Here is a 21,648-nt window from a genome sequence, read left to right as displayed (position 1 = left end):
TGCCTGATCCCGCTGACTGGGTGGTACGTCCGGGATTTCCCTTAAAGAAAGGGGGGGTTTGTTGAAGGGGATGATATATCCTCCGGTAATAATGCGAAGCACCCACCGATCGCTTGTTATGGATTCCCAAGCTTGTGGGTGCGCCGCAAAGCGACCCCCAACTGGCTCCGGAGTTGCACAGTCGGGCAACAACTCAGGAACGCTGGTTGTATGAAGAACCACGAAAGGAACCGCGGTCTCCAGAGTTACGGGGGCCTCTGCCACCTCTGGGGCGGCGTCTTCCAAAATCCCCCCCCCCCTGCCTCTGGAGGGGGAATCACTGGGTGGAGTAGAGAAAGACTTTTGGGATTTTTTAAACCACATTTTCCCTCCTCTCCCAGCCTTGGGATAAGGCCTGGAAGGAGCGGAAAAACGGGCCCCAACGGCAGTCAAAGTCTTGCCCTCCTGCTCGCACCGAGTTAGTGTGTCCTTCACCTTGGGTCCAAACAAAGATGACCCATCAAAGAAGGCGTCGGCGAAGGAAGACTTGAAGGCCTCCGTGAACGAACACAAGCGTAACCAGGCTTGCCTCCTAAGGGCAACGCCTGTTCCCGCTGCTCTACTCGCCCCTTCGGCCGCATACGAAATGAGCCTCATGGACGAGTTAACAATAGAAAAGAGGGTAGTCATCTGTGCGCCAACAGTCGGGGCCAGCGCCTCAGGTAGATTACCAACAAGAGAGTCATTTAGCTCTTTGAGAAGATCCCTTTGGAGCCTCGTAAAATGACATAAGTAGTTCAGCGACCGTAAGGTAAAGGCCGCTGAGGACAGGGTACGCTTCCCGTACCTATCCATACTCCTAGAATCCTTATTAGGAGGATGAATAGACGTCGAAGCCTCTGCCACGTCCTGCTGTGTGGCAGAAGCCACCACCAAAGCATCTACAGGCACACCCTTTGTGAGAAATTCTTTCTGGGGGGGGGCTGACAAGAATTTATTGGGCCTCGCAGGCACCGGTTCCACAGAATCAGGGTGTTCCCACACCCTTCGAGAAACCAAATCAAGGAGTTCATCGAAGGCGGAGACACCCAGGAGGCGGAGGGCTGGGCCCCAAAGGCCTTGAGGAAGACTGACTCCTCAGCTGAAGGGGTTTTGGCTTGCCAGTCACCTCTCTGTCTCAGAATCTCCAAGATATCTGAGAAGGAGATATCATCCGAAGATGATTTGTGGGACCCTTCTGCGTCATCGAGGTCAGTATCCGATGTAATAGACTCATCTTGGGAGTCTACGTGCTTCCTCTTACACAATTTCTTCCGTGGGGGTTCGTCCGAAGCAGTTTCGGACGGACCACCCGGAAGAAGGGAACCCCGATGGGGTATCCTCAGGCCCTGGGGCCCCGCTGCCGGGGGGCTGCAACACAACAGAGGCACCAGTCTCCAAATCCAGGGACGGTGAGGTAGAATCTAGTTGAACCGGCAAAGGCATGGCCAGCGCGCTCCTCATGGCCTCAAAGGCCGGACCTCCAGAATCCAAGGAAGTCACTGGTCTAGAGGCCACGATGGCACTGGGAATTCCAGCAGCCGATGCTCGAGAGGAAGACTAGGCACAAGCACCTAATCCCAAAGTATTCCCCTCGGGCCCGGCTGAAGAGGTCGCAGTACCAAACCCTGAACCGGAGGACAGGGTAGGAAGCATAGTCGGAGCCGAAAGGCCTGTAAGGGGTCTCTGCTCCGACCGTATGGCTCCACATTGCTCCACCACCACCAGCTCCAACGGCTCCGAAGAGGTTGGAGGAGGAATCAAATGCGTTGGAGGGGGGATCGGCTCCGAAGCAAACTGTGCTGGAGCCGAGACCATTTTAGTAAACACTGGAGACTGGAATAGCCTCTGTAAAACCCTATCCAGGTCCAAATCTGACAGTCTCGAGGATTTAGAGGAGGTAGACACTCGAGAAGATTTTCTTCTCGGCTCCGAGAGAGAAGGGGACCGGCTCCGATACGGCTCCAAAACTATCGGCGCCGACTCCACCACATCATGGACCACCATCGGCACCGAAGGAGCCTTCTTCGGAGCCGAGGGGGAAGAGTCTGAGCTGCGCACTTCCACCGGCTCCGAAGCCATTGGAACCGATGGAGGTGATTCACCTCTCGATACTCCAACTTGCGGATCCGAAGGCAATGGAGCAGTAGGAGGTATCGAGGCAGACCCTTCGACCCTCGGCCCCGAAGTCAGTGGAGCCGAGGAAGAAGAGGTCAATTTAGTCTTTTTAGAAGTCGGCTCCGACGGACTTGTCGGTGCCGACGATCTTTTCTTTTTGGAAGCAACAGGAGGATTTAAAGCTTCCTCAAAGGAGGGTTTAATAAGCCCTTTCAAAATCAGCTTGTTCTTGCGTTCTTGAAGAACCCTAGCGGAGAAAGCATGACAGACACTACATGTCTCCTGCAGATGTTTCGGCCCCAAACAATAAACGCAAACTGAATGGCTGTCTGTGATGGACATTTTGTAACTGCACCGAGTGCATTTTTTAAAGCCTGACTTCTGCTCCTTTGACAAAATACAGGCACTCAACAAGCAATAAGACTATCACAAAAAAGCGCCAATAAAGAGCGCGAGACACAATGGCGCGAGTACTGAGGAAATTTTACCTCAAAAAAGAACACAGTGAACTGACACAGACAATACAACTTCAACGACCCTAAGCCCTCTAATTTAAACGGGCCTAGCCCGAAGAACAACTAACCACAACTTAAGTAGCAGTTAAACAGCAGTCAAAGGTAGGGCAAAGGCCCTCTAACTTAAACGGGCCTTGCCCAACTGAAAAAAATAAAGTACTAGAAATCACTCAAACACAGACATGAGATATACAAATTACAAAGAATAGCTGTTAAAACAGCTGTTTGGTTAATATATAGAGAAAAACCCCAAGGTCAAAGACCAGTAAAAGGTAAAAAGAACCACTTAGCTCCAGCCAAGTCGAGACCACGTCCAGCTTGTAAAGCGGCAAACGAGATCTGGGGAAGCAGGTGTAGTGCATCCTGGGATAGGGAGTAGCCCAGCCAATGAGAGACTTCGTGCTAGTGTATTAGTTGCCGAGTCGGAGCCGATGGATCGGCTCCGAACCCATCTGTCATGAATGTAGGCGAGACAGGATCCCATTACATCTTTGGAACTTTTAGAAATTTGTTTAAGTTTGCCGTATCTAATAAAGATCTCCAAGTTCCTTCCTACAGAGCCTTCAGTAAAACCCTGTACTGTAGTTTTTCATACTCTCACTATTGTTCACAATACGAGAGCTTCCAAGCAGGAGTGTTACCAACATATAACGTGTTCTTCAGGAACAGGAGTTCATGAATTTGAGTTTGCCTAAAAACTAAGCTACCACCATGACTTAATACTGATTTTTTTTTTTGCTCATTTACCTCTATGTCTGCCTATCATCAGACCCCTTTAATCCTACTGACTCATTTGTTTCCTCGTCACAGACAGCAAAAGGCAGCCAAGAGAGGGTTTCCTATAAACAGACATCAGGAGTGGTTTGAGGGCTTTTCCCCATTTTTCAGCCCCATGTTCATGCTCACAAATGGCTGTGCAAGTGAAGAGCTGTACAATGGGCTGTCCATAATGGCTTTCATCTCACTTTTTCAAGGGATGTTTCCATCAGGCAGTCCCATCCACCAACCTCAATGTATGTAAAGTGGTTTCCTTGCTGTGCATCAGGGGACTTTGCAGCTACCATGTGTGCACCCAAAAACAAACAACCCTTTCCAATTCCCAGGGAGAGGCAAATGGCCCAAGCCCTTTCACTCCTCTCCCTCCCACATTGGTTCCTTCAGTGCCAGGGCCTCTAATTGAACCCCCCCCCCCCAGATTACAGCCAGGATTCCATGCCTCCACTCTATGGAGTTAGGCAGATCCACTTATCCTGGATATTCTCCTCCCATTCTTTTGCAAAGAAGCCCAGATGGTTCTTAAAGGGATTGAGAGAGAAGGGGTGGGTGGGATGTTTGAAGAGGGAGAGAGAAACAGGTTCATAATTGATTACCAGGCGAATGGCACAACAGCCTTTACAAGCCTATTCAATAATACCAACAATATGACAGCATTATATCTTAATTCCCCAGATATGGGATGGGGTAGTGGGTCTTTGGGTTTTGGAGCCCTGAGTCATTTTACAGACTGCTTCAGTCCATAAAGGACATGGGCAGCACCCCAAGATAGAATTTACAGTTTCCTATATCCATTTATCCAAATTATTTTTGAAGAGAGTGAGGGACGGGCTTTGTTGTACAAAGATGGGAATTTTACTGCATAGATGAGTTAACCTTTGGGATAAGAATCTGTCTTGCCAGCAAGTTCTGTTAGAGTTACAAATAAGGTTCAGGTCCATGGAACATGTAACCCTCATACATTTTTTCTTGCAAATTTGTAACATTTTCATCAGGGCTGGATCAGAGAATGCCTTGCAGTTCAGGCATAAGTCACCTCTCAATCAACAATATGAGACAGATTAAATAGATTTGGCTTTTAGTCAGTCTGCATAAGATGTGTCTTACTATTTGCACTTTTTTTTAGTGAGAAATCTCTGGGGCCACTCCAATTGATTTAAGTGCCTGGTTAGGTATATGCAGAAGGGAGCATTGTACTCGATAATGAGCCTGTTGAGGGCTGAGCACAATGACTTCCTTTGACTTTCATGCCATATCTTTACATATAAGTTGAGCCACACAGAAGGATTTCCTCACTACCGTAGCTACCAGGTGTAAAAAGTTTAGGTTACTGTCTGTGTTCCTAGGTCCCTCACAGAGTCTACTTTTAGGGGTGCACTATCAATAATATGCAGGGATACCTAATTTACCAAAGGGTATGATTACGCATTTTTTTAGCATTTAGTTTCAGACTATGGGTTTGGCACCAGTTGTCAACTTTAGGCCTGTTTGCAGGATGTCAACATTGTTTGGGGATTCAGTGATTGCTCCCAGATTATAGCCATCAGTGAACTTGGTGGGGCCAAGTCCTTGGTCATGCACATCTCGTAATAACAGATTCTGTAGTTGCTGCCCTGCATGATGCAACCAATGTATCACAGCCATATTTCACAAAATGCATAACAACATGAACAATAAAGATGCACAATTCAAATTTCTCCTTTAACACACTTATTTTTTATTCCTGCTGCTTTAGACTTGAGATGGCTGAAGGCAGAATTCCAAGTATTACACCATGAGCCTGTCAGTTAAGGCCCCTAAAGGCCAGGGTAATAAAAGTGCAGGTTTTCTTTGCAAGCAGGCCCATGAAGTCACTATATCTTTATTCAGACCAGGGGAACCTCTCCAGTTTCCCATCTGAAGACTTTGTTCATCCTACAAAGGGTGTCCCCAAATAAGTTGTTCCTGGTTGAGGAAGCAGAGGATATGGTATTCTTAGTATCTGAGTCTGATTCAAAATAAGAGAAAGAAGTCAGCTGGTCATCATAAGCCATTAAGAGTTGAAGACGTCCTCCTCCTATTCTTAGAAATTAATTCTCCTGACTCTGATGTTAGGCTTGTAGCAGACTACCTGTACTTAAAGAAATCCACAAAATTCTGAGACAGCTAGAATAAATCCTGAAGAGGAGCCTGGGATACACAGATGGACAAGGATTCACTCAGCCCAGGAATCAAGCAATCAGGCAGATGTCCCTTTTGGTTTGAAGGGTTTTGTCCTCAATTCAGTAGGAGTATCCACCTTTGAGGCCTCTGATCATATTCAGAAATCTGCTTTCTTGATATGTTCTCCACTAATCCACATGCACAAAAAATGTGGGGATACCACCCCTCTATCACAACTACGGCATTGGAGCCTGGACATCTCAGAAAGGTCTCTGGACCAACAGACTACACAGTGTATTTGACCCATTAGGATGTACCATTATCTGGTAGTGTTACACCATGTACAGGGATTGTGACAAAGAATTCATAGTGACAGACACTACACAGTTAGAGATTGCACCTCTCTGTCACTGGCCCTAGGAATACCAGATTCCAACTAGCTGATGATCTCCATGTGCTTGTCCTTCAGGTGCTTTTCCCAATACTTTATTTTTTCAGATGAGTAGCTACAACAGGGCATGGCAGAGGTTATGGCGTTAGAGGACAAGACCTGTGTCTTCATTTAAAAATAGGTGATTCAACAGCTTGAACATGATGCATGATCTCCCTTGGGTTGAACTGAGCATAGTGGGGAAAAACGGCTACATTGTGCTGCTAAGCAAAATTTACAAGATGAAGTCTTTGTGAGGGGATTTGTTTCCCATGCTCTAGCTGATTACTGACTTTTTCAATATCAAATTCAGACATATAAACAGGCTACAGTGGGGAAAAAACAGACAGATAAGAAAATGTTTATCTGAAAAGGTACTTATTTGGGCTGTAGAAGTGAATGACATGCTGCAGTGTCACCACTATCACAAAAATACTGTGACAAGAAGGAAAAAAAGATGGTGCTGGCAAATCTCACTCTTATACCACCAACTTCTTGGCATTCAGGTGGGATGTGGGAGCTGGAGGTAAGTAAAAGGTTAAAGAACTCTGGAAGTTGGGATAAATACCGATCGCATATAGACAAAAATTCACAGAGGTTATGAATGCAACATTACGATGAACATCTAAGCAGTATGTCCAGTACTGTTATAGTTTTAGTAGGTGTTATCTTTAATTCTTGTTTATTAGTCACTGTATGCATTTCAAATTCTGCCTAATAGCATTAAATATGATAAATTGTTTGTTACTGTATTGTAATAAAAGTGCATTCATAGTAAACTAACTGTCTCAATGTACTTTTCTATTGTTCTTGAAGGCAAAAGAACACTTCAATCACATTTTAATATGCTGCCTTATATAGCACTTTGGAAAACAGATGTTACTCAACAAGGAAAGGGTTCTGTCATAGTTCTCAATATAATGCTTTGGCTCTTACACTGCTCTGAAGTCCATCAGAGTTTTTGTACCTGCATAATTAGAATGCTCACCTGCACATAGGTTGCAACATCTGTCTTTAAATTTTAGGGATGTGGCACATCATATTTCTGTACATCTGTTTTATCTTCTACAAGGCTCCTGAATAAGAGACCTAGTCATACACAACCTCTTTTCCCATTTTTGCACAAAGGGTGAGGGTGTCAACAGTGACAACCATCTAGAGCTAATAGACTAAAATAAAATTATCATATTGTACAGCAACATTCATGACACTATTTTTCCAAAGATAAAATTATCTTTGATAGTTAAATCACTTACATTACTAAATTACTTTATGTTGAATTTAGCCATACAAATACCTGTAGTCTCATCCCTTCTTGGACTCTCATGTAAACATTTTCAAAGGCTTTTTGTTGTTTTTTCAATGGAAATGCTTTAAGTTTTCCAGGATGATGAGACCCCATCTGCTGAAAAAGACTTAGAAAGTAAAGACAAGTGTCACTATAGTATAAAAAGGTCTCAAAACAATTTGAAGAGACAAAGAGATCTTTAGATGAATGAAGTTTATGGACATTATTACTCATTAAGCTTCACACCAGAACTGTGAATGTTTCCTTAAAAATAAAAGAGATGTGTTCTACAGTACAGGTCTCAAAATATCGTTAGAGAAACCTAGAAATATGGGGCAAAATTATGTTTTCATTCTGTAGCTATACAACTTTTATGCAGACTGTATCAATGATTAGGTTTTATATTAGAACTGGGTACACTTTTATTAAACACCTTGTGACAGATGCAAACTTACATTTATATAAAAGAAAACAAATAGCAATATGTTCATAGTTACAAACATATCTCACATATATTCTTCTGTATAATATAAATCAATCGAATGTTACATAATTTAGTCAATTCCTGCCTTCCCTTAAACCTTATTCCTCTGCCAAAACATTTTTCTGCATGTACTGCTCCCACAATTACCATTTTTTCTATGTAATTTATTCCTACAGTTTTCTAAAGATCACGCTTCATTTTTTTATCTCTGTTGCAATATTCACTACTTCATACATGGTTGGTTCAGACTTTGATTTCTTTTTCTAACAACTGCTTTTTTGGCAGACACCGGCATTAAACTTAACAAGGCCTTACTATGTCTAGGCAATTCAGATCTTGTATCCCAGCTCAAAAGACATTTCCTTAGTTACACCCATTTGCTTGCCCAGTATTTCTAACAGAGTACTCTGTAGGAAAATTTTAAAGTCTGTCAACTCATTACACTCCCCAAAGATTTGTTCCATCATTTGGCAGCTACTCAAGTAAAAATTCTTTGCAGTCTGCTGGGTATAAAAATACATGTTCAGACACTTCCAAGCAAAAATCCTAAATCTTCTAGATTTTGTTGCATATTTGCGAGCCATTATCCAATCTTTTTTCCAATCATTTCTAACTTACTCTGATTCCTATAATTATAGTGCAATATTTTACATGCCCTACTAATTATTCCATTTTTAATAGCAGCTACTCTTTTAGATTCAACTAGAAACTCTATCAGCCCTACAGATCTTTAACTTAGGATTCCCTACCCCTTTTTCTTTGCTATAATCTAATATCAATCTCTGGTAGAGAAGGCAGTCTCTCGCCTGCAGTCCACGTCTTCTTGGCCTCTTCCCACTTCATTACCTTTCCATGTTTAATTACATGGTTCCTTTACCAGTTCCCTCCAGTAAATTCCAGCCCCTCTACCTATTTAATGTCACTCTATTATCCGAATCTCCTTTTTCCATTCCCAAGTTGTCTTAGTTCTTAGAATACTTTCTTCTACTTTATGAATACAATATTCAGTATGACCGTTGCCATTCTTCTTACGGATCTGCATCCAAAACCCCACTCTCTCCTTACTTGTTGAATTTCCCCCTGCTTCATCATCATCTCTTTCCACTTTGAATTGTAGCTTTCTGCTTGTGTTATGTATAACAGCCTTAACTGTGTAGCTTTAAAATATCCCTTCAAATCAATGTAATCCTTAACCACCTTGTCCTACTGGAATGATTAGCTTATCCCACTTGACTCTTGCCATCTTCCCCTCCTGGATAAAATCCTTCAATTCTTTATTACAACTGGGTACACTTAGTCCTCTATCTGGGGAGACAAAGCTGACATCACATCAAAGATTCGCAAACCCCACTGTTTATCTGGGGGTCTTTAAACAAGGCAGTAATGCAACAAGTCTTCAAGTACTAAGTTACATTAAGTTTTACGGAAGATGGTCTTTGTCACTGTACCACACTCTTGTCCGTTGCAAAATACTTCTAACGTACTAAAAGCAGTACACAACACTTACTCACTGGAAACTGTCACAGAACAAAAAAAAAATGTATACTTCTCAGAAACAAAGAATGGAATCATATAATTTTCATATCTCAAAGCAAATATTTACACTTATACTTGAAAAGATTTGCAAATATAACAATCTTACCCTGTTAGTTGAACTTTGCTATAAAATCTTCAAGAACTAACTGGGAATTCAGCTTGATTTCACACACTGAACAATGGGACCATCTGACTAAGATGGGAAATGAGTAGCAGCCTAGGCAAATGAGATCCATTCCTCTCCATAACAGAAAGTTAATACTTAATCTTACCCCTCTCTAACTCTTAAAAAGTGGGACTTTTGCACCAAGAATACTTAAGTCTGAGAAATACATGTGCTAGCCTGCCTCAGAGGCAAGGAGAGACAGAGCCCTGACTGTGAACAAGGCAACTATAATTTAGACAGCAGCCCCAAAATTGGCGGCACCAGGAAGGGAGGCAAGGAATGAGACAGTATTGCCCACTCACCTCTCCCAGGGGATGGAGATGCACACACTCAGGAGCATAATGGGAGATGCATTTTCCTCAACAGAAACCAGAGAAACCAACAGTCATGCCTTGCAGGGAGGAGCACAGCAGCTTGGAGAAAACACCCCTTTATGTCCCACCCTGGTGCTTCACTAAGCATACCTCTCAAATGTCCCTGATTTTTCAAGAACATCCCTGATTTGAACTCATATTTTAACTCTCTCCCTTTTAATCCCACCTCAAAATGGTGACTTTTGGAAAAAGATCACGATTTACACTTAATAAAGGATTACAATAATTTAAGTTACAGACTTCTTTTACTTCAGAATAGCACTAATATTTTAAAAAGTGTCCCTGATTATTTCTGAATTTCTACTGGACACTGTTGAGATTTGAGATTTGAGAGCTATTTTACTGTGTGTGTGCTAGATATAGGGCCACAAAACATGAATAAAATCTCAAACCACTCATCAGTATTGTTTGAATGAAAGCTCCTCCGATTAACACTCATCCCCTGTGATGGAAAACAAATGAATTTATAGAATGGGAGAGGGCTGTTGACTGAAAAAAGACAGCAAAAAATACGTGCACATACCTAAGATGAAAGCAATCAACAGTAAAAAGATAATTCAAGTACCCAAAGGGTCAACTACATGTCCACACTATTATTTCACTAAATTTGTTTCAGCATTTATACAAAATCCTGAAGAAATGAAAGGAGAGAATTCAGACTGGAGGACTGCAATGATAACCTCCTTCATAAGGGAGGGCCTACAACAGATCCAGGAAACTACAGACCCATTAGTCTGACTAGTCTTATTTGCAAAGCCATGGAAAGAATCATCATGGAAATTGTCAACAAGGACATAGGAGGCCTCCAGACACAGAATACATCCCAGTTTGACTTTGTCAACAAAAGGTCATGCTTATGGAATCTGGTGGACTTGTTTGAAAATGTCACTAAGGCATGGATGAGGGGAAAATGATGCATACTGCCTTCCCAGATCTGGCTAAAGCATTTGATACAATACTCCACTCATGCATTGTCAACAAACTTATGAAGCTAGGTATAAACCCCTTTATAACATGCTGGATAGTTAGCTGACTCACTGATATGACCCAGAAGGTTAGAACTGGTGAGGCCACCTCCACAAAGGGGCCAGTCATCACTGGAGTCCCCTAGAACTCTACGATAGACTCACTCCTCTGGCATTTATGTCTTGAATGTCAAAGCCAATGCCGAAGGCCTCTGGCTAACCAGGTTTGTAGATGATTGCAAACTGGGAGCAATCACTGAATCCCTCCCCCTCTGATGACAACACCCTTCAGGGATGTCAAATACAAACTAATGATTGGTGCCATTGCTTAAAACTCATTACCAAGAGATGCATTATGGTACCTTTTGGGAAGCTGGTCACCCCGGGTAACTATATCAATAAAACAACAATAAAAGTTAATTCTACAGTCAGGGATCTGGGAACTCATGTAGACTGTAACCTAGCCTTAAACCAACATCTGTCCAAGGCAGTACGAAAATCATTTTATGTTGTTGCTCATCTTATAAGCAATGGCATGACATCTAGGTCCAAAGAGGTAATCATACTACTGTACTCAGCCCTTATCATACCCAGAGTATAATGCCTCCTACTGTATATGTATCTGACCAGACACCTGCAGCAACTGGAACATCCACAAAGGATCCTGACAAAAATAATAAGGGAGCAAACTCAATGCTCTATATGATTGCCTCAAAGCCCTATCTCTTTACTCTAACATAGACTTTTGAGAGGTGATCTTTGTCTGACATACAAGGCAGCCCTCCGATCCTGTTTTGATGAACCTTTTGCACATCTGCCAAACAGCAACAGAACTACTAGATTAAGAGACCTAAATTTCACTTGTGACATAAACATGACATTCTGGAGGGACAGATATGTTTCTCAAAGAATTCCCATTCTCTGAAACAGGCTCCCCATCCAACTGAGGTAGAGTTCCTTGGGTCTATATTAAAATCGTGAAACCTCACTTACGCAAATACAGAAATGTTGACACATACATAGCGAACCACGAAAACACCAAACGTCCTGAAGTGCGAAATTCGAAATGTCGAATCGTCATAGTTGGTTGTTATCCGGTACAGCTCCCTAACGTAAGTGTGCAATAGTTACGGAACTTAGGGTTAGGGTGCGGGTTAAGGTAAGTGCATACATAGTAATACATGCAACCTTTACTTTACGGTTAGAAGTAGGGTTAAGTACATGTTTAATAATATAGTTGTGTAGCTGAATGTATACGTAATTTATACTTTTCCTGTAGTTGGGTGTTGTTTATAGTTAGATACATTTGTGTGTAGTGAATGTCTGATTAGGATATGGGTTATATGGGTGAAGTGCAGATATGGGGAAGTGTGGATTATTTATTTTGTTTGGGTAGGTAGCATGTAGGGGGCAGTGGGGCTGGCCAACTATGACAATTCAACATTTTGAATTTCACGCTTCACAACGTTTGGTGTTTTCGCGGTTCTCTCTATATATGTGTCAATGTTTCCGTATTAGTGTAAATGAGGTTTCGCAATTTTAATAGAGACCCGACTTCCTCCCTATCTCTATTTAAGCGCAACTTGGATGAATGGATGAGTAATTAAAATTCACCCTTGGTCTGGTGCCTATGTCTTTAATGGATAGAGGCAGTCAGTACATAACCTCCTATATAAATCAAATTTGTGGGTTATATTTCGTTACACAGCTAGGATAAGGGCCCTAGTGGTTGCTAACCTAGTATACACCTATGAACCTTTGAAGAATTCCTGAGAACCACAACAAATCATAAAGGAATTACAAAAAGTAAATTCTACTCTTTAGGAATACATTCAGAACGCCAAAAATAGAGTAAAGGGATTAGAAAATGTGCTCACTGCAGACACTGGTCACCTAAACAAAGTGGAAGCAAATATGAATGACGCAAAGCTTTGCATGGAGTTGTCAGAAGCCAGAACAGCTATGAGCGAATTTGGTGGATCTAAAAGACAGAGAAAGAAAATATCTAGAGTTTACTGGCATCCTGTAAAGAGGGAAAAGATCTAATCCCTTGACCTATACACATCCTAATTTGACTCGATGAACATAGATGGTTGGAAACAAAATCAAAACTGGCAAGGATCACATAGTCTTAAATCCTCAGCACTTAAGTTTATGAGTGCAATGACCCATGGTAGCTTGGTATGAAAGCTCTGTCCTTCAGAAGAATATTCTTTCCAGGTTTATGTCCCCTGATCAAGTAACAAGACAGACGATAAAAAAAGAGCCAACTTTGATCATGGTTATTCAGAGGACACAAGGGTCATGTTCTAGGCCTGCCGCACATTTATACAGACAGTCCAGGTGGAGACTGTTCTACCCTTCTGTGGGAGATTAGAAATTTTATTTTCACCAGAAGCAGTTTAGAAGTTACAGCAGATGCAATTGAAACAACCTGTGCAGGAACAACAATAAAAGAAGTGAATGTCAGGAAGATCATTCACACTGCTCTTTGACTGAGATGGACTACTGACATTTTCCATTCTGTGAAACTATGAAATTTTCCATTGTAAATGTGTAAGCCAAGTTATTTTTTTTTTAACACGTCCAAATCTCCCTGCACAAAAAGGGCAGGATGGACTGAACCGTGACCATTTAGAACTTTAACTTCTTCACAAATTGGTTCAGACTGCTTAGATCCAAAACTGGTCTCGGGTACCCCTGTCTTCTTTGGCACTGTTAAGAACCTCGAGTAAGTTCCGAATCCTCTCTGGTGGGAACTCCTGTAGGACTCTTTTGTCCAGTAGCTTTTGAATCTTTTGAGCTGCAGCTTCTGTCTGAATGGGTAAGATGTTGGGAAGTTTTCTTCGTTTGGTTGGGGTAATTTCCAAAAATGGTAACCTCTGGACATTTTTAGTACCCAAATATATTTTATTATTATAAGAGCCCAGGCATCTGGGTGCAGGGACAAGTGCCCTCTGACTGCCTTCAAAGGTGAGCAGCTGGGCAACCCTTCAAGAGCGCTGAAAGGGTCTATATGGAAAAGAATCATGGAAACACTAGTTTTGTGGGACTCCTCTGATGTGAGGATGGCATTTTTCATTCAAACTCCCCCCTCTGCCCCTGAAGGAGTTGTCTTTGCACGAGTCCTGAAAAGAATCTTGGGATTTCTAGAACCACATTTTCTTGCCTCCTCTTTGATTCCAGAAAAAGATCATTGAGGGATAAAAAAGCGAATCCCTACAGCAGATGGGTTTTTTTCCTCCTGCTCACCATGGGACAGCATTTCTTTAACAGAAGAATCAAATAAGGACATTCCACCAAAAAAAGTATTATGAAAGAAGACCTGAAAGTCTCCACAAAGTCACATAGCCACATCCAGACATGTCTCCATACAGCAATGCCTGAAACAGCACCCTGTAAAGTACCCTCAACAGCATGGGATATTAACCTCATGGACATACTGGAAATGGATAATAGAGTGACCAGTTGTGAGGATGATCTTTTATAGTCCTCCAAAGACATGAATAGTGAGAGGGATTTGGAGAGCTCTTTGGTCAAATCCCTCTGCAGCCTTGTAAAGTGTGTAAAATAATTCAGGGTTCTCAAGGCAAAGGTTGCTGAACCAGATATGCACTTTCCAAATCTGCCCAATGCCCCTGACTCCATATTAGGGAGATGGACAGAGAAGCTCTCCTCAGCTAGCTGCTTTTTTGTGCCTGCTGCCACAAGCATAGCATCAACAGGGACTCCTTTGCTCCAGTGGGGTCTATCCTTTGGTGGTGTCAAAATTTTATCTAGGCGACAGGAAATTGGTTCGACAGAGTACAGTTCCTTCTGTGCCCCATGAGAGACTAGGTCAATAAACTCAGTAGCTGGGGGACTCACCCAAGATATAGATGTGCTGGAACCAAAAGCTTTCAGAAGTACTGACTCCTCTGGGTAAGGAGTATTTGAGGACCATCCACCTTTCTGTTTAAGAATCTCTAGAATGTCTCCAAATTAAATGTCTTCTGGAGGAGATCTGAAGGACCCTTCCCCTTCATCACAGTCAGTATCTTCTGTGAGAGATTCCATAGGGGAATCTATGTGCCTCCTTGCACATTCTTGTATGGCGAACCTCCTCAGTGGGATGCTCTGGGGAGGTATCAGAAGAGAGGGAAGTTTCTCTACAGAAACTGTCTGGATGCTAATTGGCACCGGCTGTCCCTTTGCAGTAGGTCTGATGGGATCAGAACTCTGACCCACTGGAAGAATAAGAGTAAGATCCAAGGAAGAAAGAGAAGTTGGATCTTCTGGATGAGGGAAAACCTTCAACACTACCTTGAATGCAGACTAACCAGGAGAAGCTGTGACCAGCTGCACCAAAGCCAGAATTTCTGAAACAGCCAATCCTCAACCCAATCCTGATCCTTGCCTCAAGCAGAGAGCTGGAAATTAGCTATCTAGCACCAAGGCTCTGATACGCAAGGATGGCTACGACATCTAAGTATATCCCAGTCCACCGGCTCAGACTCTGATGCTTTGGCTCCGTGACCCATCCCAATCCGAACAGACAGGAGCAGAACCAGTCAGGGAAACTGTCAGTGTCGAAGACTTAACTGTTTTTAGGTCTGACACAGACTCTCTCAGATCTAAGGGAAGTGGAAGGAAAATTCACAGCTCTGAAAGGAGATGGAGACAGAATAACCCCATCTGAATCTGAGCTCAGATGAACTTCCTCATCATCCTATCCACTTAGGTCCTCCAGAATTCTTTCCAAGTCTGAACAGACAAGGTAGTGAACTGTGGCCTAGACTGTTTCCTTGGCATGGTTTGAAAAAAAAAAAGGGGGGGGGGAGCTAAGGAGACAATGGATCAATCAAGAACTAGGGTGAGTGAATTCTAGGAGACTTTGAAGCACCACTGGTCAGATCTGAGGTTTGTGGATCCAAAAGCTGTTTTGGAGATTTACTTGGTAAATTAACTGGATCCGAAGGTTTAGTATCTAAAGGTTTCCATTTTGGATCTGAGAAAGTAGAATCCAAAGAACTTTGAGTCTTCTGAGGAGGCTCCGAAGTCACAGAGATACAAGGACTCTTTGCAGATCAAGGAATGATCTTTTTCTAGACTCGGATAGAGCTTCAGAATGCTTACTTGGGGGTTGAGCCCTAGAGGAGAAGGAAGAACAAGAAGGTGATAAGCAATCCCTTAAGGACTAACCTGCTCCTCCTATTTGCAACTGCCCTATTATTAAAGGTAGCACAGACAGCACAGTTATTACCAAGGTGTGCTGCTACTAAGCAATAAACAGACTTCCTGTCGGCATCAGCATTTGGGATTCTGTGCCCAAAGGAAGTGCATTTTTTAAAACCAATTTGCTTTTCGGCATTAACTACCAACTAAAACAGAAAGGAAAGAAAGAATTTTTTATAGATATACAACTACCAACAATGGTAGGAGAAAATACCCTAAAAAGGGTAGAAAAGAAGTAGAAAGTAAAGAAAACTGGTACTAACAATGGTACGCAACAAGGATACCTAAAATGATAGAAATAAAGAGGTTGAATAAGGGCTAAGATGTAGAAACTCCAAAAATACTAGACAGAAGGAGGAGGATGTAAGGAATGTCTTGGAATACAATATCATAAATAAAAAATACTCACAAATGCTCATACGATTGAAAAAGGGCTTCTGAGAGAGGATTTGCAACCGTGCGATATGAAGGCAAATGAGATCTGAGGTATTGTATGCTAGCTGGGACATTATGGGTAGATGAAGGAGCTCGAGAGTTGCATCCGTAAGTCTGAGATATGCAGAGTCAGATCCAAGGTTAGATCCGTAACCACATGTTGAGGAAGAATGAAAAAGAGAACATCAGATTCAGATTCAGACATTAAAATGGAAGTTGGCAGAGTATAAAGACTTCTCAGGAAAAGCCATTTCAAAGAATAGTAGACTTAGAAGAGAAAGTGTAGAGAAAACCTGGGAGTTTCTGCTCTACCAGATAACTGGAAGGAACATAAAAAAAAAAAACTGGACTAGTGTTCTACAGCAGGATTTAACTGAAAGGGCACACCATGTGTATTTTTAAAACCTGGTCATGAGAAGGTAGCCAAGACCTACATTAATAAAGATGCAATCATGCCAAAGATGAGCTTTTCAACAATGTGGCAGAAAGGAAAAGTATTAAAAATTGGAGACAACCATGTGTGTGTGTGTGTGTGTGTGTGTGTGTGTGTGTGTGTGTGTGTGTGTGTGTGTGTGTGTAAATTATTTTACTCACTGTACACCAAGCAGAAGAGAAGCAAGTTTATCCCAGCAGTCAGAGAATGCCAAGAAGTAGGTGCGAGATTCAAGTTGCTGTACACAGCTGTCTTCGCAATATTTTTCCCTTGAAGGATCAACGTCATTTTCTGATGTAGAACAGGCAAAGGAGGAAATAAAAACGGTTTATCCAACAAAGAGTGGGCCATTAAGCAGAAGGAGAATCTGCACCTCATTCTTATAGGTTCATAGGAAGGTACTAGGCTATTGGCCCTAGGGCCTACATAAGCCTAGCCAAAGAGGTACCCTGGCTTTCGCCACCCAAGAAAATGATTTTCTTGTGCCCCTGTCGAGCAGAGCCACAGAAGTGATCCTTGGGGTGAATTTCCTATCTCCCATCCAATCATCATGATTTTTTTTTTTTGAAGAGTGCTAATGAGGAACTTTGTTTGATATAGATAGGTAGTTTGTTCCAGAGTATGGGAAGTCTCTGGGACAGGACTCTATCCCTCCAGCATGTTCTGTTTATTGTGGTGACAAGGTTTAGGTCCCTAGAGCATGTAGCTCAGAGGGATTGGGTTTCTTTAAGTGGAGCATGTCAGCTCTGGGTTCAGTTCTGACAACAAAGCACATACAGGGAGCTTGCCAATGAGACTTATTCCGTTGTCCCAAAGGTAAATGTTGCAGAGACAGAAATAAAGGACAGAAGCAGACGATAACAATCAGAAATACCATGGACTTGAACCAGAGATGGTGTTAGGGAATGGAGATGATCAGGAAGATCATCACCAAAACTGAAATTAGTGAATAAATGGGAGTCTACAAAGCATTAATCCTATGGGATATAGGAACACATGTATGAATTATGGTTTGACAAGAAAAAATTACTGAGAAAGTCTGGAACCTTGTTGACTTTGTTAAGCCTGTGGGTAAACTGTAAACATATAGCCCACTTTGCCATTAAAGCTTAGAAGGACACTGAAGTGAACGAGGAAGTAACTGCACCATAAACCAGTTGTTCTTATGAGTATTTATTTAAAAATTTTCATGATGCAGACTGCATGTTATATTTTAAAGCAGTTTTGATTACTGTGCTGTTAGGGGCAGTTTAAATGACAGGTGGGGGAGTCTTTATCAGTGATTGATGTATAACTCATTCATGCCTAAAGCTCATTTTTCTGTACATCTCCAGTTCACAACCATAGCTCACATTATGGCACCCAGACCTTTTTTTTTGGGGGGGGGGGGTCTAGCTTCTTTAAATAAGCAATTTACCAGCTAATAATAGGCAGTATTAGAAAGTGCAAGGAGTTACCGTCAAAATGACACCAAGACTGTTAATCTAGGATGTGCACAATACAAATATTAATCATTTGTTGCTTATTTTTCATATCTTCATATTCATGTTCATATATTCACAACTGAGATCCCTGTGTGTTATTGAGGGATATGATGTGCCAATGGTGGCAAACATTGAAATCCATTATCAATTTCCATTTATATCACACTATACCTGAGATAATGCTAGTCGTTTGTTAGTAATTATAAAAACAAACAATATTCCATATGTACTTAATACTTCAAAAAGCAAGTGACTTACACATTACTGCATAACATCAGGTTAAACTTTAGATGTTGTTGAAAAAAACTGGCCTAAATATTTGCACTGCAAATTACATATCTTGAGAGATAACCCAGTGTTATTTATACTGCTAATTATATGATTAGGGATATGCTTTCATATATCTGTAAATATCTTAAGTGCACTCACAGAGGAATTTCTTGTCATGTGAAAGCTTATGCCTGGTTCACAAAAAATCTTCTAACAATATATGTCTAGGTTGTACAATTTCCATCATAAGAGAATTTGTTTGTGAAAGTTCAACAAAAAATATAATTTGGGGTCTGTGTACATTATAATATATTACAGTATTTCTGAAAAAACTATGAATACACCATTATTACTGTAAAGAATATGTCTTGTCGATAACATTGCTGTTTGTGCAGTTTTAAATAATTTTTACCATTCACAAAACATTTACTTTTTTCCATCTTATGCTTTTTAAATTAATTTTTCAGAAAAATGCTGAATAATGCAAGCTGTGTGTAGGCATCTAGAGATTTGAAATTCCACACTACACTGGTGTTAATGAGTTAAATATGTTAACACAAGAAAATACTTTAATAGTTGCAATGACAGGGTGTAGGTTTTATACTGTAACAAGACAGGAAAGGCTGGACATAGCAAATTAAAATTAATATGATGTGATTTTGGACTGCTGGGGTGAGGTGTAAAAGTGCACTGTTATTTGCAGAAATAAGATAGTAATATCACAATTTTTTACAAGGGTGGTGTGTCGATTAATGCCCTTAGTTTAAACAGTAGAGAAAATTTTAACCAAATAGCTTTGGAAAATAAGACAAAAATGATGAAAGGTGCAAAAATGGTAGCACTCTTGCATCTGCAATTGTATTACTTTTTTGCAATTTGCAAATGCTTTTAGTTGGAGACGAGAAGTTTGCAGGCAGAGACAGCTGACCAGTGTAAGTGTGTACATTATGTTCAGAGTGAAATTTACAAAGATTCTTTCATACATCTGCAATGTCATTAGCTGATTTTTTCCCTCATTGCTGACTGCTTTTACTTGCAGAGGACCTGCCTGCAGGTGCAATCAATTAATCCTGAGAGCTCCAAGCACTCAGTGCAGCTGGCTGGGACATCTAACCCTTCTCTCAAGAAAAGAGCATCATCTCAATAATATCAAAGGCCAAGGTGGAAGTGGACCTCTTGGGTCCATAGGTACAGAAGACAACTGCAAACCTGAGGGAGCTACACCTAGACCTGATGTTGAGATCACAGTTGAGCTGTCTAAAGCTGAAAGCCCACAATTGAGTGATGATCCTGAAACAAGAACCTTTGACTTCTAACTCAGACACTCCAGCTTTGACGCCACTGCTCCAAGGTGCCAACGGCCTCAAACAAGTCAAGGTTGAGGCTACCAATGAACAGAATGTAGGCGAAGACAGGCCACCCCCAAAGACCTCAGATCTGAAGGGGATGAGGGAGGAAACCAGAATGATGGAGCCGAGTGTCTCAGTGTTGGAAATAGAGCCAATGGGATAAGCCCTAATTGTATCCATGCCATTAAAAAAGACTTCATCAGTTGTTCCAGATCCATAATGATGCTGTTCACGAACCTCAATGATCAGATGGATGAGGGGACTGACAATGGCTTTGAGGGTCTATAGGAAGAGGACCCTGCATGTCAGATCCGAAAGGGGGAGGCTCTGAATCAGGGTGGAGTTAGGAAAGACTCCCAACAATTGAAAAGGATAAAAAGGGGGACGTTACCCTGCAGGAAGGTGCCCCCTTTAACCAGGAAGGGGCTCAAAATACTCAGAGCCAGAAATATAATTTTACCTGAAGGCAATCAGCTCCAGACATGAGAGCTGATGTTAGTAGCAATGCTGGTAGGGAGACCAAAAGTCGAGGGACCTTTGGACTCAGAGCCCAAGGAAGTTGGTCCAGAGGTGGAGGCCAAAGAAGTTTTCTTGTGCTTTTTGTGTCTGAAGTCTCACAGTTGAGGATTCCCGGACCCGATCTGGGAGAGAAGCCCTAGAAGTAGAAACAAAAGAGCTAAAAAGTAACTGCAATTTTAAAACAAGCTTGGCTTTACACTTAACAGCCGAAGTTCTCATACATAGCGAGTCCAGAGTCCAAATGTTCTAGACCCAACCAGTAAACACATTTAGGGTGTGCATTCTGGAAAGGCAACTTGTGCCCACAGAACATGCACTTTTTAAACCCCTTATCCATCACAACATACATCAACAATAAAAACAAAACAATAGAACAGTAAAGGCTCTAATAACTAAAGCGAAAATGGCGGGAAGGGGAAAAGAGGAAACTAAACTACCTAACCCCTAAAAACTATCTAAAAAACTACTTATCAAAACCCACTAGCGACTACTCTATGAGGTAAGGGAAGAAAAGATCTCACAAATCCTGCACTAACTTCTTTGATAAAATCAAACAGATGGCATTCTGGCATAATGATTAAGGTGTTTATCTTACAGACACAAGGTACAGGGTTTGATTCTCACATGAGTTAATTGGCTAGGCTTAAAATGGCCCACAAAGGCAGTTAGTCTAGTACCAGTTTATGACCTTATGAATCAACCAAGCAGAACCAACGACAGAGCTGCAGATACAAGTGTCGGCAAACTAGATCTGGGAAGTTGGAGGCATGGGGGTTATGGGTAAGGAAGGCAGAGCCAAAGTAGGCTAAATACTTTCAAACTGGCTGGTGTCAGATATGAAGTACCACAGGATGAATCCAGACACAGCAGACATCAGATCAACTGGTTAAAAGATAGAGGCTTCAGCAATATGCACTCCACATGCAAGATAATACCCTAACCTTACAAAGACAATGAATTAAGACTGACACTTATGAAAAAAAAAGAACTTCTCTAAAATTGTACATTCCAAATGGAATCAGCTAACTACAGACATAAGAGAAATCATGCAATACAAACAATTCCGCAAACCGCTACTTAACCATCAAAAAGCAGAGATTGATCATGGACAAATGGGCCCCTAGACAGAGTTAT

The 21,648-nt window shown here is 41.7% G+C and overlaps 1 protein-coding gene across 3 annotated transcripts in view; it reads right to left on the bottom strand.

The window, feature by feature from the left end:
* The window catches only part of ATM (ATM serine/threonine kinase), a 3,174,581-nt gene that overhangs the window by 2,075,873 nt on the left and 1,077,060 nt on the right, over nucleotides 1–21,648 (bottom strand). For all 3 annotated transcript variants that reach the window (XM_044072618.1, XM_044072619.1, XM_044072620.1), the window contains one exon: nucleotides 7,295–7,412. In XM_044072618.1, the coding sequence (XP_043928553.1) occupies nucleotides 7,295–7,412 (118 nt within the window). The remainder of the gene's footprint in view (nucleotides 1–7,294; nucleotides 7,413–21,648) is intronic.

Source organism: Protopterus annectens, chromosome 5.part0 (genome assembly GCF_019279795.1).
Source record: "Protopterus annectens isolate FY-2018-M chromosome 5.part0, PAN1.0, whole genome shotgun sequence".
NCBI classification, from domain to species: domain Eukaryota; kingdom Metazoa; phylum Chordata; order Ceratodontiformes; family Protopteridae; genus Protopterus; species Protopterus annectens.
This window is presented reverse-complemented; position numbering and strand designations above follow the sequence as displayed.